The 18109-nt window shown below is 41.4% G+C and overlaps 1 protein-coding gene across 1 annotated transcript in view; it reads right to left on the bottom strand.

The window, feature by feature from the left end:
- EPB41L4A (erythrocyte membrane protein band 4.1 like 4A) overlaps nt 1-18109 on the bottom strand; it is a 203143-nt gene that overhangs the window by 103666 nt on the left and 81368 nt on the right. The window contains exons 7-8 of the mRNA XM_063453630.1: nt 5487-5574; nt 132-220 (exon numbers count right to left, since the gene is read on the bottom strand). Coding sequence (XP_063309700.1) covers nt 132-220; nt 5487-5574 — 177 coding nt within the window. The remainder of the gene's footprint in view (nt 1-131; nt 221-5486; nt 5575-18109) is intronic.

Below are 18109 nucleotides of genomic sequence, written 5' to 3'. Positions count from 1 at the left end.
TAAATAGAGATCACGGGATAGCGAGTTAAAAAGTACAAATTAAGAAGAAAAAATTTTAATTAGCAACACGTTTATTTTGCTGTCCCACTCACAGAAATGTTATCTCCAACGCCTCAAACAGAAATACTCACCAAAAATATTTCCCTACTTGCTTTTTGTTCTTATATACAACCAGCCCGACAGGTGTGAGGCCTAAAAAATATTCTGAATTGTTTTCTCCCTACGAAGAAAAAAAACAAAAACAAAAAAGTTAATAGGAATGGTAACTGACCGAATGAATGGGACAAAACCAAAGCGAATACATTTATTTGTAGAATTCCATTATAGTTGGAAATAATGTCATAATCATTCCTACCCATTTAATACGGGTTCATTGAGTACCAAGAAGTTGCCAGGTTGTGGTGGCAGATATTGGCCCAATTGATCCACCATTAGGAGTGTAGAGAATCGTTACCATTGATTACACGTTAACACTCAGATGTCCTATCATTTTTACTGAAATCATTAAAATATCATCGATTCCAACGTTGTTCAAATGTATAATCTTATGGATGTGAAACGTATTTGTCCTTATTCCGTGTGTGCGCATTGAGAGCTTTCTAGCTTAAAATGGATGATATTGTTTTGTTCAGGCACCTCGCTATAGCACTTCTTTGTTTGTCTTCCTATATGTAAAAAAATATATATATATTACTAAAAAGCAACACTGATGATATTGCATTGTTTCAGCAGGGTGAGTAGGTTTTGCAAGGAAGGATGTGAATATTGTCATTGGGTGCAGAGCTACCAGGTAGAGCAGCTCAGCGTTCTACAAGGCTGGACGCTAAACCGCTCGTAGGATTCCTCATCAACACATTATAGGAAGCCAGAATTCTATTTCAGCTATTTCTTGAGTGTAACGGGGTGTTAAATGCAATGCACCATGGAAAAGAAATGGAAAACGCTTTAAAATAGTTCACGTGTATTTTGTCTGCTAACAAAAGCTTTACATGGCTTGAGACGTTAACTTTAAAACTTATATTAAAGATTTAGCAAATTACATCACAATCAAGTTAAGGCACAGCCAGAACACATTAAAAGTAAGGAGGAGTAATAGAAACAGTGTTTGATTTCTCCTTTTCTCTGTCTGCTCTCTCTGTACTGACTGCCAGGTGTAAAGGGCGGAGCTTATAACAATGATTGACAGGGAGCTAAGATGGAGGCGGCTCTCTCTATGCTGACTGCCAGGTGTAAAGGGTGGAGCTTATAACAATGATTGACAGGGAGCTAAGATGGAGGTGGCTCTCTCTATGCTGACTGCCAGGTGTAAAGGGCGGAGCTTATAACAATGATTGACAGGGAGCTAAGATGGAGGCGTCTCTCTCTATGCTGACTGCCAGGTGTAAAGGGTGGAGCTTATAACAATGATTGACAGGGAGCTAAGATGGAGGTGGCTCTCTCTATGCTGACTGCCAGGTGTAAAGGGCGGAGCTTATAACAATGATTGATAGGGAGCTAAGATAGAGGTGGCTCTTTCTATGCTGACTGCCAGGTGTAAAGGGCGGAGCTTATAACAATGATTGACAGGGAGCTAAGATGGAGGTGGCTCTCTCTATACTGACTGCCAGGTTTAAAGGGTGGAGCTTATAACAATGATTGACAGGGAGCCAAGATAGAGGTGGCTCTCTCTATGCTGACTGCCAGGTGTAAAGGGCGGAGCTTATAACAATGATTGACAGGGAGCTAAGATGGAGGTGGCTCTCTCTCTATACTGACTGCCAGGTGTAAAGGGCGGAGCTTATAACAATGATTGACAGGAAGCTAAGATAGAGGTGGCTCTCTCTATGCTGACTGCCAGGTGTAAAGGGCGGAGCTTATAACAATGATTGACAGGGAGCCAAGATGGAGGTGGCTCTCTCTATACTGACTGCCAGGTGTAAACAATGATTGACAGGGAGCTAAGATAGAGGTGGCTCTCTCTATACTGACTGCCAGGTGTAAAGGGCGGAGCTTATAACAATGATTGACAGGGAGCTAAGAGGGAGGCGGCTCTCTCTATACTGACTGCCAGGTGTAAAGGGTGGAGCTTATAACAATGATTGACAGGGAGCTAAGATGGAGGCGGCTCTCTCTATGCTGACTGCCAGGTGTAAGGGGCGGAGCTTATAACAATGACTGACAGGGAGCTAAGATGGAGGCAGCTCTCTCTATGCTGACTGCCAGGTGTAAGGGGCGGAGCTTATAACAATGACTGACAGGGAGCTAAGATGGAGGTGGCTCTCTCTATACTGACTGCCAGGTGTAAGGGGCGGAGCTTATAACAATGACTGACAGGGAGCTAAGATGGAGGCGGCTCTCTCTGTACTGACTGCCAGGTGTAAGGGGCGGAGCTTATAACAATGACTGACAGGGAGCTAAGATGGAGGTGGCTTCTCTATACTGACTGCCAGGTGTAAGGGGCGGAGCTTATAACAATGACTGACAGGGAGCTAAGATGGAGGTGGCTCTCTCTGTACTGACTGCCAGGTGTAAAGGGCGGAGCTTATAACAATGATTGACAGGGAGCTAAGATGGAGTCACAGGGTACAGAGGTATGAATATCTACATTTAATTGTATATGTTATAACTCACAAACAAATACACAAGTTGCTAAATATTGTTGTCATTGAAGTGGTCTGGGTGCAGTGTCCCTTTTGCACTTCGTGCTGCAATGTAAAACACTGGAGGCAGCACTAAGCTTGCCCTCAGTGACTGTCTACCAGACAGCCACTGGTGGGGCTTCCTGGATTGAAGCAGACCTTTGGTCTGGTATCTGACGCTGGACGTCCACTCACACTGGTGTAATGCTCGCTTAGCATTAGCCGCGCATGCGCATTAGCGCCTGTTTGTCACCGGATGTTGGAGGGGGTGGAGCATCAGTCCAGCAGCATCGGCACTGGGATAAGGTAAGCAAATAAAGTGTTTTTAGACCTTTATTTAACATGGAAGGGGGTGGGGTGGGGCACGAGGGAAAGTGGAGGCAGGGGGAGCAAGTGTCAGGAATACAGTTTTTTTATTCCTGGCACTATAGTATTCCTTTAATCACTTTTTTTTGTGAAAATACAACTCCTGTTTTTGTTTCTCCTAAATACACTTTGATCTATACCCATTCCAGCTATGTGAATCACACTCATTGTTCAAGCTTGTGACCTCTACTCCAGCCCTCTCAATTCTGCACATATTGAGGTTTTAAACACTGCCCAGCCACGCTAACAACAGCCTATCCTACATAAACACTGCCCAGCCAGGCTCACACAGCCTATCCTACATAAACACTGCCCAGCCACGCTAACAACAGCCTATCATACATAAACACTGCCCAGCCAGGCTCACACAGCCTATCATACATAAACACTGCCCAGCCAGGCTCACACAGCCTATCCTACATAAACACTGCCCAGCCACGCTAACAACAGCCTATCATACATAAACACTGCCCAGCCAGGCTCACACAGCCTATCATACATGAATACTGCCACGCTAACAACGGCCTATCCTACATAAACACTGCCCAGCCAGGCTCACACAGCCTATCATACATGAATACTGCCACGCTAACAACGGCCTATCCTACATAAACACTGCCCAGCCAGGCTCACACAGCCTATCATACATGAATACTGCCACGCTAACAACGGCCTATCCTACATAAACACTGCCCAGCCAGGCTCACACAGCCTATCATACATGAATACTGCCATGCTAACAACAGCCTGTCATACATAAACACTGCCCAGCCACGCTAACAACGGCCTATCATACATGAACACGTGCTAGCATACATAAACACTGCCCTGCCACACTAACAGCGGCCTATCATACATGAACACTGCCCAGCCACGCTAACAACGGCCTATCATACATGAACACGTGCTATCATACATAAACACTGCCCTGCCACGCTAACAACATGCAAATCATCATATCTTGCAAGCAAAACAGACCCCAACAAGGGTGGCCAAAAACATAGATCCCCAGCTCTTTTAAAACTATAAGTCCAATAGTCCTTTGCAACGTGTGGGCATAAAAATAAAATAAAAAAAATAAAAAAATAACTCCGTTGAGAAAGCATGCATTATGAATCTCACCATGTGCAACAAATGTTAACGTGTACTTTCTCAGACAAAATTTCCATTCCTTGAATACATATTTACAGAGCAATAAAATGTCAATTCTAGGCCTACCATTTGGTGCATAATGATGTTTTTTGATGGATATGTAATAGGTGTTTTTATTTTAGTTTTCAAATGATTAATTCCAAGTAAAAGAAAACATTCTGTTTCTTCGTTATTGTTTTGACAAATGTCTGCTTGGTAATTATGAACCATTATTACTCCAACAGAAAAACAGGAGCGTGTGACATGCATGAATTCAGCGGACTCCGACAATATGAAACATTCATTATTCACAGGACAGAGATTGCCCAATTTGCAATTTTAAGGATTATTAAATCTTTTCCAACAAAGCCAATTTAAATGGTTATTTTACAGAAGCAATGTCTTGCTCCTTTGACCTGATAGATTTTACCTTGCAGGAAAATACATGAATCAGCTAAAGTAAAGGCAAAGATAATTTGCAAATCTGTTCTTTAATGTTATTCATTTAACGGGGGAGAACACAAAAAGGCCTGGATTTACACCTAAAAAAGATGGATAAGCGAGATCAAGATTTATGCTATTTTCATACACTTGAATCTCAATTACTGTACATAATGAAACGATTCATTAAGTGGGGTATGACAGAGAGACCTGCGATGTTAACAAGACATCAACCCGTCGGCTACCCTTGTATTAAATAAAGCTTGTTGGCTCTGCAATCAATTGTGTTGGAAATGTTAACTATGAATTTATCCCAATACAATCGAACCGATACCCGTGTTATTAAATAAGACACTTCCTAGGATAGTAAGATTATATATTATGAACACTTTAATGGAACCATTGGACACCTGGCAAGTTTCATATAAAAGTAAACATAATAGAGTAATAGTAAACACATATCAATAGTGGGACTGAGACAGTATCAAAAATGATAAAATAAAGTTTTTTAATTAAAATTTGCAATAGATAGCAGTTTCTCATTGGCACCCCTCAATTTGAGTGTTTTTAAATATATTTTGGAGCATGCCTATCTAGTAGCTGCGCAGTCTACATAGAGTAATAAATGAATGTGACATGCCACGGGGTTCTGATATAACACTGAGTCATTGTACTGCCGAATAGGCGCGATCTGCTACAAACCCATCGGAAAAGCAGTGTTGTTGAAAAGTTTTGGTATCATAATAGTGGGGGGCAAGCTCATCGACCATCATTTATGTGTCCCACAATATTTTAAACCAGGTATGCACTAAGATACACTGAAACAATGAAAATAATAAACATAAAACATGTATTGTTGTAGGGTGGTAAGCCCAAATTTGCAATGAAAAATAACCGTTCTCTCTCATTACATTTCGTGGTGAGACTTACATAAACAGGATGAAGATCAACTCCATACATTTCAAGGTTTTTGGCGATTCCCAAATAATTAGATTCTGCTACGGCAGGGACTTGACCCCTAGAAGACAAAAACCCACACAATAAAATCAAGTAGCAGCAAGTTCTGCAAAATATATTTACTCCAGTCCAAGTCGATTACTATATTGGATGTACTTTGAAAAATACAACAAGGAGGGCATTGATATTTGTGGAATCTACAGATTAATTCAGTTCAGCCTTGGAGGAAAGAAAACAAGCTCAATGTAAACCGCAGTACAGTCAATGGGCGCGAGTATACTACGCTTACTGATTAGCAATTCATCTATTGAAGTCTATGGAAAAATCCCCTGTTCAGTAAGCAGAGTAAAAAGACAATCCAGTCCAATGTTTTCAATAATTCTACAAGAGTGTAGGTTAAGGTATTTCCCTTTTTTTTTTTTTTTTTTTTCAATTCTTTATTTTTGACGTGCAAATACATAGTACAAGCAGGCGAGAGGTGCCCCAACAGCAGTCCTCAGGCTTTTCCACGTGGAACATGTGGGGTACATGAATATCAAGCACATTTTTTATATTGTTATCAGGCGTAAACAATTAAATTTAAACATAGAGTGAAGGTATATGAACGTTAGATCTTAGCGAAGGCCTTGTTAGAAGCCACCTAGTTAGTGCATTGGAGTGTCATTAGTTTTACAAAAAGCCTCTCATTTTAACAACATATTGGACTACTCACACTGCTGTAACATACATTTTCGGTGGCATTAGATATTACTGCACATTCCAAACACATATACAAAAGGTGTCACTGGTAGGCTTCAACACAAACATAGATTTTATCATTTTATCATTAGAGTGATCACTTTATCATTAGAGTAAACATTCAGGCAATGCGTGTAAACTGTAGATATGAGTATGTTAGGCTAGGTATACCAGCTATCATATTGCGCTTAAACGATATGCTCATAATTGGGTGCTTGGTAGAAGTGCTTAGGTCGCATTGCTTAGCGGCAGGCTTAGGGAGCCATGGCCCCCACCCTGCGGTGTGCACTAGTGAGAGATGTGGGTCTGGTCTGGTGTCCCCATATAGGCTTGCCGTGTGTGCGGTAAGTGTGTGCAGATGTTTGTGGTCTGCTGGTTAGGTAGGTGGCTTTGCTCCTATCCTTTGTATGCGTGTACTGGTACGAAACCTGTCGGTTAGTGTGAGTAGGGCATTATAGAGCGATACAGTATGCTTGTGAGTGCCCTGCAGGATGAAATTAGATAAATACCAATATCAAATACTTAGTGATGCAGCAACAAGACAAATAATCAGTGCCCTGACTACAGGCTGGCAAGGTTTATACTGGAAAAAAGTAGTATTGAGACAGCAATGGGGAAAAGCATATCGACAGGGGAAAACAGAACAATAAATGAAAGTAAATGTAATGAGTGTAATCTGAGCTCAGCTGCAGTTATCATAGTCCTCTCTGCTGCAAACCTTCACCCGATGCCACTGACATGCTGGAACGGATAGTCCATTCTTTGGCCAGGTAGGATAACGCTGGTGCGCGCTGGCGGACTGTCCAGGGCCGCCGCTGTGTGGGTACAGGAAGTGGTGATCCTCCAGCCCCAGGCTGGTGAGTAGGCCGGCATCGCTGTGCCACAAACCCGGTGACTTCTAGAGTCCGAGTTTCCTCCTCTTGTGGGAGTGCTGGGGGGTCTGGCGTTTCGTTGCCATTTATATCGCTGTGACCGCAGCTGCTGTGGGGGATGCTTTCGGGCTTTAGCCCTGGTGGCCTTCAGCCCAGGCGGGCTATTTGGGGTAGGGGTACTTGGCTGTGCTGTTGCTGTGCCCGAGGACACCCTCCCTGCTCCCCGCGGCTTGTGCCCCAACTCACCGGCGTGTGTCTTGGTTTGTGGCTGAGTACGAGTGCTGGGCGTGCGGGTCAGTAAAACCCTCAGGTAATGATGTTGGCGTGTGCGGCTTGCAGGTCTCCGCTGATCTTGCCGCTGGAGTACAGTTCGCAGTGTGCTCTGTGTTCGTCGGTGGTAGGCTTTTTGCTTATTCCGAGGGTGTTTGGGTTTCCGTGGCTGGCCCAGTTTGTTCGCCCTCGGGGGGTGTTGGGGGCCCCTCGGCAGGGCGCGCATAATGGTGATGGCGGGCCCAGCCTTGTGTGTGTCGCTTGGTGCTCTTTGCAGTCGATGGGGTTCCCTGCGGTGAGGTCTGTCCCCATAAGGTGCGCTTCCCCGTTGTGCTTGCTTGTGCTGGGCTGCTTTAAGTTCTAGCTTCTGCCAAAATCTCTGGAGCAGGTCGTCCAGACGCTGCTCCAGTGTTTTTTGCTGCTCTGCCGTCACTATCTCACAGCCATCCGCCGCCATCTTGAGTTTTGTGGCTTGTCCGTGTGTGCTGCGGCAGTGGGGAGAAATAGGTGAGTCAAGCTGCTTTCTCGGGACCGGGATAACCCCCGCCGGTCGTGGGGGGGGGGGAAAGTATTTCGCTGCGGTCCCTGGTACCGTCAATGCCCCAGGGAGCGGCCGTCTCCCTGCGGCTCAGTTCCAAGTAGGCCGCAAGCCTCGTTTCATCAGGTTGGCAATGCAGGGGTTCATGAGGGGCACCAATCGATTCGGTAGCCCCCCCTGAGTAGAGGTATCGTATTGGCTTGGTCGTGGGCCGATGTGTTCCGGCGTTATACCCCATTATCCGTCTCCAGACGTGGGAGCTCTGGTCAGACACGTCTGGGCTGCTTGCCTGCTTGGCTCCGCCCCCCCCCCTTTTTTGGGGGGGGGGGGGAATTCCTTATTTTCAAAGATTAGTTTTTTATACAAGAAATACAACCCACACATCACTTTAAATTGGCAAACCATCGGTACACAGCAAACATGGAAACATTGCATGTGATATCTTTTCTACAGATGATCCATACAGGTTCCATTAATGAATGAGCCTACTGGCTCTACGTAACAAACCTATGTAAAAGCAGTGGGTTTGAAGAAAAAGCACAATATAAGGGCAGATTATGGATCGGTGTTTATTTCCCTGTAGAAGAACCTTATAAATAACCACAAGAACATTCAAATCAGGCATATGCCTAAACACAGAATGCACTGTGGTTGCCGTGTGCCTATATAAAATATGTGTACCTGTACTATAACCTTTAAAGAAGCAGTTTTAGTGTATAGATCAGGGGGAGGTAACCTTCGGCACTCCAGATGTTTTGGAATACATCTCCCATAATGATCTGACAGCCACAATGCTGGCAAAGCATCAAGGGAGATGTGGTCCACAACATCTGGAGTGTGGAAGGTTGCCTATCCTTAGTATAGATCACGCCTCAGAAGTTTCTCTTCTCAGTATTGTGCCATTTAGGATTTAAATCACTTTTGTTTCTGTTTATGCAGCCCTAGCCAGTTTTTATCTCCTGCTCAGTAAATTGAACTTTAACTACATAAAGGAGGCTCCTGCGGGATCTAGCAAGCTATTAATAGAGCAGGGGATAAGGAATACTAAATTACACAGACTATACAATAAAGGAAGTTTAAACTTTAGATGACTATTTACAGGAAGTGTTTAGGAAGGCTGTACAAGTCACAGTCAGGGAGGTGTGACTAAGGCTGTACAAACAAAGTGATTTAACGCCTAAATGGCAGAGAATTGAGCAGTGAGACTACAGGAGCATGATCTATACACCAAAACTGCTTAATTAAGCTAAAGTTGTTGTTGGTGACTATAGTGTCCCTTTGACCCCTTAAGGACACATGACATGTGTGACATGTCATGATTCCCTTTTATTCCAGAAGTTTGGTCCTTAAGGGGTTAAAGCAATTTAACTGCCACAGTGCAGTGTAGAGACCCCTTAGTGCAGGACAGTCTGCCCAAGATAACTGAAAGCTGTTCAGACCTTTCCAGATCTGACAGAGGACAGAGGAGCGAAGGAGTCACAAACAATACAATTGTTTCTCCCCTGCTCCTCGTTGGTATATGTGGAGAGGGGCTCAATTAAAAGAATTTAAATAAGGAGAAATGAATCTCCCCCCCCCCCCCACCTAATATTAAAAGGATCCCTAGCCTTGATACTAATCCCACCCCCAACTCAAATTCTAAACCAAAATGATAAGACATACACCTCTAACTCTCTATTATATTAAATATGTACACACACAAATATGAAATGTAAACAAAATAATGTTGATGAATGTTCTTCTATCCCAGGTATAAAGCAAGTGAGGATTTCTTGCAATGCACCAAACTGGAAACAATAAGCGGTTACAGAATAGTAGCATGCATCCCAACACATCCACAATTCATTTATGGAGGTTCACAAATCACAAGCGTTGGAGCAGCAAGACCCAGCAAGTGCCAGGAGCTACATCAGAGTAAAGAGTCATAACACAAATCTTCTCCTACTCCGCTAAAATGCGAGAATTTATCCATTTACAATCCTGCCTGCATTACAAGAAGCTCGGACCCTTGGGAGAAACCACAGAAGAATTGCATAAAAAATGCATAAAGTCAAACTTGTATGTAAAGTATAAAAACATATATGAAATCTAAAATATATGGAATACTTTATTACTCTGAGCATTTATTTTTATTTGCTTTACGTATTGGTTTACCATTTCCATCTTATAAACACATTTTATTGAAAATTACGGCTTGTTCTGCTCACTCTGCCTGGAGCTATTGGAGAGAAAATACATTTCCGTATCTCTGTCTGTACCCAAATGTTACAGCTCAAATTAAAATCTGCAGCACACCTAGTGCTACTTCAAAGGTCTCTGGAAATACCAAACCCCAATTCCTTTTACAGCAGGTCTAATAGAGCTTTGCACACGGCTGATTATCAGAAAATAAAAACAAACATCTTGCAGCAGAGGATGAACACAAACCTGTTCAACAGTATACTAGCAGAACAGGCTTTATCATTTATAATTTCACAGTGACATCGCAGACATTGAAAGTATCAGCTTCATTAAGTACTTCTGAAATTGTTCGAAATGGCTCTGTTTTAGAGTGTCAACACAACAAAATATAATAATAAATGCGAGGGACTTGTTCAAAATCAAACCTATATCTTTTTACATTGTATTGTTGGAACTTTGTAGGGTCAATTCAATACTTTGTGTACTTCTGCATCGTTCATAAAGCTTCGTACTTTATTTATTTGAATGTAGTATTGCTGAGGTGCATAAGTAGAAGATGATCACGAACGATAACATTTTAGTGGAGACAGACCCACATCAACGCTTCAGGTCAATGAGCAACATGTTAAAAAAGTCTTACACTGCAGTAGGTAGAATTCACGTGCTGTAGTATAACTCCGTGATTAATGACCTGATGTCCCTCCTACAGCACTGAAATTCTACATAACAGGACAGTATTTTCCTGGCAAAGCCAATTCAATACGAATAGGTCCAGGGGAACACGAGGGAAATGGAGATCCTATTCCATGCATTAGCCAAGAAAATGTGTGGTTGCATATGTATTCGATCTGATTAAAAGGCATTTGCTTTGGGTGTCACAGTGAGTGCAGGCAAAGCATCAATCAATCCTAGCTAATACAAGGATGAGATTCCAAAATTCGAGTAAACAGAGGCCTGATTTGGGGTATTATCCGCATATAGTTTAAATTGAAGACAAAATTATACGTTTCCCAAGGGAAAACAGAGAGGGAAAAGACCACCAAAGACCTATTTTGACTGAACAGTGACAGAGAATGGAAAGGAATAAAATGTGATCAAGAAGATAATACCGGATCAGTAACATGAGAGCCGGACAAGAGTTCGATCACAAATATCTACACCAAGTCCAGGTCGAGGAGGAGCTGAAGATCAACTAAGAAAAATAACAGCAGAGAGACAAGAGAGATACACTATGCACTAATTAGAAGAAGAAATAGAGGGGTCTCCAGCGATGATTTCTTTAGGTTGGACATTATAGGGCTGTCTGAAAGTCCATTCAAGCATGCGAGAGCTAAAAGGATAATGGCTGCACATACTGAGAAAAAAATAAATAAAAACCGCTTAGCTGGCAAAGGTGTACCTCAAACTATGGAACTGTAACTGTTAATGTCAGTTCTATGTATAAACGATCATCCAATAACAAACTGCACCGCTACATATAAATACAAATATTAGTGGACAGCATAATCTGCTCAACAGATGTATACAAAAAAATATGAAAGACATCGGTTTGCCCTCTGTAACGAAAAACGGCAAACTAAACAAATGGCGACACAATGAGAAATGAATGAGGTGAGAATTCAGTGACACAGAGCAGAGGGGGCTACATGCAAGGAGTAAGAGAATCACAGGAAGAGGGTGAAGGGGAGGTGAACGATAGCTACAGGCTGTTAGAGATACTGTGTCAGTTCAAACGTTCAGCAGAGATTATTCAGCATCGCATTAACAGACAGCCACATAGTGGGGATTTACATATACAATATATACCGTATATAACTGCCAGATATCATGGGAGAGAGAGGCTTACAAAGTATTGGGCTCCGAAAAGCAGAGGAAATGTATAAAAAGAAGTCACAATGGAAAGTACCTTCAGACATGCAGTGCAGGGCTTTAACACCATTGATGGCATAGAACGTCACACATTAAAATACCAGCAGGAAGCCCCAGGTATGGGATACCTGAGGGGCCCATCTGTCAGATAAGCTAAGGCCACAGTGACAGAAAAACTATCTGCAGTGCTCAAAGTGATTAGATGGTGGCTACAGTGATTCTGACCCGGCCCCCAGCTTGTCAACACTTTAAAACAGGGAGCCCCAGGTATCATTCACTTCCTGAGGGGCCCTGCAGTCTGCTGGGGCCACAATTAATGGATCCAGACTGACAGTTAAAGTGAGCACAACACATAGCCTTTTAAAGAGATCACACTCAGCTGCAGTGATTCTGACATAGAGGGATTTCATGGCTCACATAATACAGAGAGCTCTGTCAGTACTGGCGTCCGCAGAGGGAACCCCTCAAAGGCAGGATTACTAGGAGGGATTAGGGGTAGGATTAGACGCAAAGCACACGTGGGTTATCGGAACAGTAATTATATAGTACGCATAACTATATAAATACTCAGTATTTTATAAAATCATTAATAAAACCCACAGCTACACGGGCGAAACGCGTTTGGCAGATTCCTTGGCAAACCCTCAATGAAACCAGCGAAACAAACAAAAAAACAGCAAGAACATGTGCCTGACAACCTCCTACTGACTAACCAGAAAAGTAATGTCCTCGAGCCCATATCCACTTTATTTCCATATATACATGGGTACCTTTTTTTTTTTTTACATTTGTTTTTTAACTCTTATGTCTATATATTTTTAACTGAAGTTTTTTTTGTTTTTTTTTTTTACATACTTTATTTTTGCGGTGCTATCATTGCGCATATCATAACAGGAATATCATAATGGACATAAGCTTGTTACAGTAAATTCTTCAATACATCAAAGGTTTAGCACCATTTTTGAAAAAAAAGTTAAAAAAAGAAAGGCACATACTGAGTTTAAACTGTTTCAACTTTAATTTAAATGCATATAACGAAGGGAGTAATTAGCTAGAGACACATGGCATATTAATCTGCCCGTGAAGGATTCGCTGGCGACATGCATGGTTGTGAGGGGCTGGGGAGGGGGGAGACAGCAGGTTATTACAGGCTTAACTTGAGCTTACGAAGCCAGGTAAATGAGAGAAACAAAACATTAAGTATAAAAGTAAAGCAAACAGTAATTTTTGTGCTGCCTGCACTAGTATGAGGCCCACTGGCAATAAGCAGGTATGTTGCTCAGGGTGGTAGGTCTCTTGACGTCGTCGCCACTGATGCAGGTATAAATGGAGTAATCTATGGACCACGAAGTCATTATCAGACTGGAGCAATTTAAATGGAGTCCAAAAGAAATGGGATTATTTAAAAGTTGCACTACTGAAGGCAACCGAAAATTGCATTAGGCTTGTCAGTAAAAGCAAAAAATTCAAGAAACCACTGTGGTACTCCGCAGATGTGGCCAAAATAGTAAAAAACTAAAAAAGTTAGCATTTAGTAATTATAAAAAAACCCAGAGTGAGGAAGACAGAATGACCTATAAGATTAGGCAGAAATAGGCTCAGCAAGTTATAAGAGCTTCCAAATCACACACAGAAGAGAAAATAGCACAGTCAGTAAAAAAGGGGGACAAAACTTTTTTTAGATACCTAAATGAGAAAAGAAAAGTAAAACAAGGATTAGTTAGATTAAAAACAAAAGAAGGAAGGTATGTAGATGAGGATAAAGGTCTAGCTGACTGCCTCAATTAATATTTTTGTTCGGTATTTACAGATGAAAATGAAGGAAAGGGACCTCAGTTAAGAAAAAGGATAAATTAGTCAATTATTACACGTGAGTTTACAGAGGAAGAGGTTCTATTTCAACTGTCAAAAGTAAAGACAAATAAGTCAATGGGACCAGATGGAATACACCCAAAGCTATTAAAAGAGCTTAGTGGTGTACTAGCAAAACCATTAACAGATTTATTTAACCAATCATTGATAACAGGAGTAGTCCCAGAAGATTGGAAGTTAGCGAATGTTGTGCCCATTCACAAGAAAGGTAATAGGGAGGAGTCGGGCAACTATAGGCCAGTAAGCCTTACTTCAGTAGTGGGGAAAGTGATGGAAACCATGTTAAAGGATAGGATTGTTGAACATCTAAAAACACATGGATTTCAAGATCAGAGACAACATGGGTTTACTTCAGGGAGATCATGCCAAACTAATCTTATTGATTTTTTTGATTGGGTAACTAAAATTATAGATCAGGGTGGTGCAGTAGACATTGCTTACCTAGATTTCAGTAAGGCTTTTGACACTGTTGCACATAGAAGGCTTATCAATAAACTACAATCTTTGAGTTTGGATTCCAATATTGTTGAATGGGTAAGGCAGTGGCTGAGTGACAGGCAACAGAGGGTTGTAGTCAATGGAGTATATTCGAAGCTTGGGCTTGTCACCAGTGGGGTACCTCAGGGATCTGTACTTGGACCCATTCTCTTTAATATTTTTATTAGTGATATTGCAGAAGGTCTTGATGGTAAGGTGTGTCTTTTTGCGGATGATACTAAGATATGTAACAGGGTTGATGTTCCAGGAGGGATAAGCCAAATGGCTAATGATTTAGGTAAACTAGAAAAATGGTCAGAGTTGTGGCAACTGACATTTAATGTGGATAAGTGCAAGATAATGCATCTTGGACGTAAAAACCCAAGAGCAGAGTACAGAATATTTGATAGACTCCTAACCTCAACATCTGAGGAAAGGGATTTAGGGGTGATTATTTCTGATGACTTAAAGGTAGGCAGACAATGTACTAGAGCAGCAGGAAATGCTAGCAGAATGCTTGGTTGTATAGGGAGAGGTATTAGCAGTAGAAAGAGGGAAGTGCTCATGCCATTGTACAGAACACTGGTGAGACCTCACTTGGAGTACTGTACACAGTACTGGAGACCCGATCTTCAGAAGGATATTGATACCTTAGAGAGAGTTCAAAGAAGGGCTACTAAACTGGTTCATGGATTGCAGGATAAAACTTACCAGGAAAGGTTAAAGGATCTTGACATGTATAGCTTGGAGGAAAGATGAGACAGGGGGGATATGATAGAAACATTTAAATACATAAAGGGAATCAACACAGTAAAGGAGGAGACTATATTTAAAAGAAGAAAAACTACCACAACAAGAGGACATAGTCTTAAATTAGAGGGTCAAAGGTTTAAAAATAATATCAGGAAGTATTACTTTACTGAGAGGGTAGTGGATGCATGGAATAGCCTTCCAGCTGAAGTGGTAGAGGTTAACACAGTAAAGGAGTTTAAGCATGCGTGGGATAGGCATAAGGCTATCCTAACTATAAGATAAGGCCAGGGACTAATGAAAGTATTTAGAAAACTGGGCAGACTAGATGGGCCGAATGGTTCTTATCTGCCGTCACATTCTATGTTTCTATGTAAGTGCGGTGTTGGGGGGGGAGGGGGCCCGGACGGAATCCCCAAGTCGTGGAGCAGGGAAGGTTTTTCCAAGATGTTGGTAACATGGAAGGTCTTGCCACCTTTCTCCACTAGTAGTCGTCGGGAACCCCACTTTTAGATTATTTTGTGGTCACGAAGTAGTTGAGTGACCTGTCAGAATAACGGTTGCCACACCGTGGTTTGACGGGACATGTCCCTGTAAAAGGTAAGTCAACATCCTTAAAAGGTTGTGGAAGTGGTGCTTCTGGTAGCCCCAATTAAAACACTCACGTTAGAGTCTCGAACAAACTTCAGAAGGATATCCCTTGGAAACCTCTGAAAGAGCTTTAGGGGGTTTAGACAAGTGGAGACAGTAGTCCAAGGTCACCTGTTTTGGTGTCAGAAGAGTACATAGAAGGCACCTGATAAAGTAGGGCAATACTTCGTTGGTAGCAGTCTGGGGGACCCCCCGCATGTGCTCATTTCTTTCTCTGGCTCTGTCTTCCAGTATGGCCATGCGGTTATTTAGGTCAGATTACTTTTCTGTAGTGTGTTAAGGGCCGCATCCATGGCCATTTGTGCCACCCTTGTAGCTCGCAGGTCTGCTTCAACAGTGACTACCCGTCTGGATAAAGAAGCCATCTCTTTCCTCAGCATGGCTTGGAGCATAGCCCTAATTTCCTGTGACAGGGCTTTACGGTCTGCCTTAGTGGATGGTGCAGCATCTCCAGAATCAGATGCCGTGGTAATGTAGATGGGGTTTCAGGCAGTATTGTAGGCCTCTCCTTCTGTTCCGAAGATGACTGAGTTAGACTCTGGATTGTAAAGTAGAAAATTCTTCTTTATTAAAATAAATATAAAAGCATAAGCGTTTATAGTACCAGGTCCTACGCGTTTCGTCCACAAAGGACTTCCTCAGGGACCTACTGGTATTAAAATTTGTAACAGCAATAACACTTACAAGAATAAGCAGTATAATCCCTCCCCACTGAGTCCATTCTTTTATATGGGTGGCTGAATTTCGCATTGGCGTTGTTTGTTTGTTTGTTCCAGCTGTAGGAAAATTTCCCAGGTTTCGCCAGTTCCGTGACATCACTTCCGGATTTCAGGAATGACGGAACGTCACTTCCGGTTCGCCAATTCATGTGGATACTAGATGGTGACGCGTGCGCTCCATTGTGCGTGTATGCGTTCCACCTGTAGCTTACATGGCAAATAGGTTACTGATGGAAGCCCTGAGGGCTCAAGACATGCATAAAAACAAAAAGTAAAACCGGAGTTATAATAACTTCACAGGTCATTACTACTACAAAGAAGTCAGAGATCTGTTGATATGGATTTTGTCCCATATATGGAAGAAATATGTACATTATAAACTATAGTGCATTTACCTAAAGTTTTAGTATAGTATTAATATTCTTTATAATTTAAAGCTGACTTTACGTGTTGTGTGTAGGTTACTTCCAAAAAAGGGGTTATCAATAGATCTCTGGATCACTTTTTTATGTGTATAGATAATTTCACAATAAATATGGGAATACTATACCCATATATAGGAACCCATTATGGTTAAATAGCAAAACAAATTAGTATTAAACAATCAATTTAGTTATCATTTTAACTCAAGAATTCATAATGACCAGCGTATCGATAATCTGTATTTTTTCCACTAGAAGGGTATATATATATTGAGATAAAGAAGATATATATATAAAAAAAATTAAATATATATAATTTAAATATATATATATATATACCAAAAAATATATATTCCAAAGAATGAAAATAATTATAAAAATGAAAATAAAAATACAAAATAAAAAATGAAAATAAAAATCCACATGAAGTAATACTTATAGATAATATAAATAAACTCCCCCCTCCCCCCCCCCCAAAAAAAAAAAGAAAGAAAATGAAAATAATATATGGAGAGTATAATCTTGAAAATGAAAAAAAATAAAAAAGGAAAACATTTAATGTTTAATCCACTTTTTTAAATGGTATATTTATTACAATGGGTCCATATAAGGGGTATATCGCATTTCCATTCACATTAAAGGAAGCAGATAATGTCTATTTCAGCGTTGAGACTTCCGGGTTCCAAGGTGCCTAATTGATTAATATAGAAGGTCACTCCCTGTGCTAACCTCCCCTCTCCAGTGGGGTTTTACATGTTCAATACCGAAACACATCATAGTCTGCCATTTGAAAATGGGGCAGTTATTACAGTGAACCGGAACTGTGTGATTGATATCTTTTTTCCTTATATTATTCTGATGTTCTAGAAATCTGATTTTCAGTTTTCTCTTGGTTTTGCCGATATACTGTTTGCCACACGGACACTGGAGTATGTATACCACATAGTTCGTGTGGCATCCAATACAGTCTCTGATCAGATATTTTTTACCGGTTACTGTACTAGTGAAACTTTATTCCCTGTGGTTTTACATGATTTGCATGTTAGACATCCTCTAAAACCTGCAGATTCAGATATTTAGCTCTGTTGATTGATAGTTTTGATACAATAACTAGGTGCTAGGGTGTTTTTTAGATTTTTTTTTAATTATAGGTGGACTTTAATATTTTGGACCATATTTGAATATATTGATACACACCGTGACGGTTTTCCACTATATGATATACATGTGATTCAAG

The sequence above is a fragment of the Pelobates fuscus genome, chromosome 5, assembly GCF_036172605.1.
Source record: "Pelobates fuscus isolate aPelFus1 chromosome 5, aPelFus1.pri, whole genome shotgun sequence".
Classification (NCBI taxonomy): Eukaryota; Metazoa; Chordata; class Amphibia; order Anura; family Pelobatidae; genus Pelobates; species Pelobates fuscus.
This window is presented reverse-complemented; position numbering and strand designations above follow the sequence as displayed.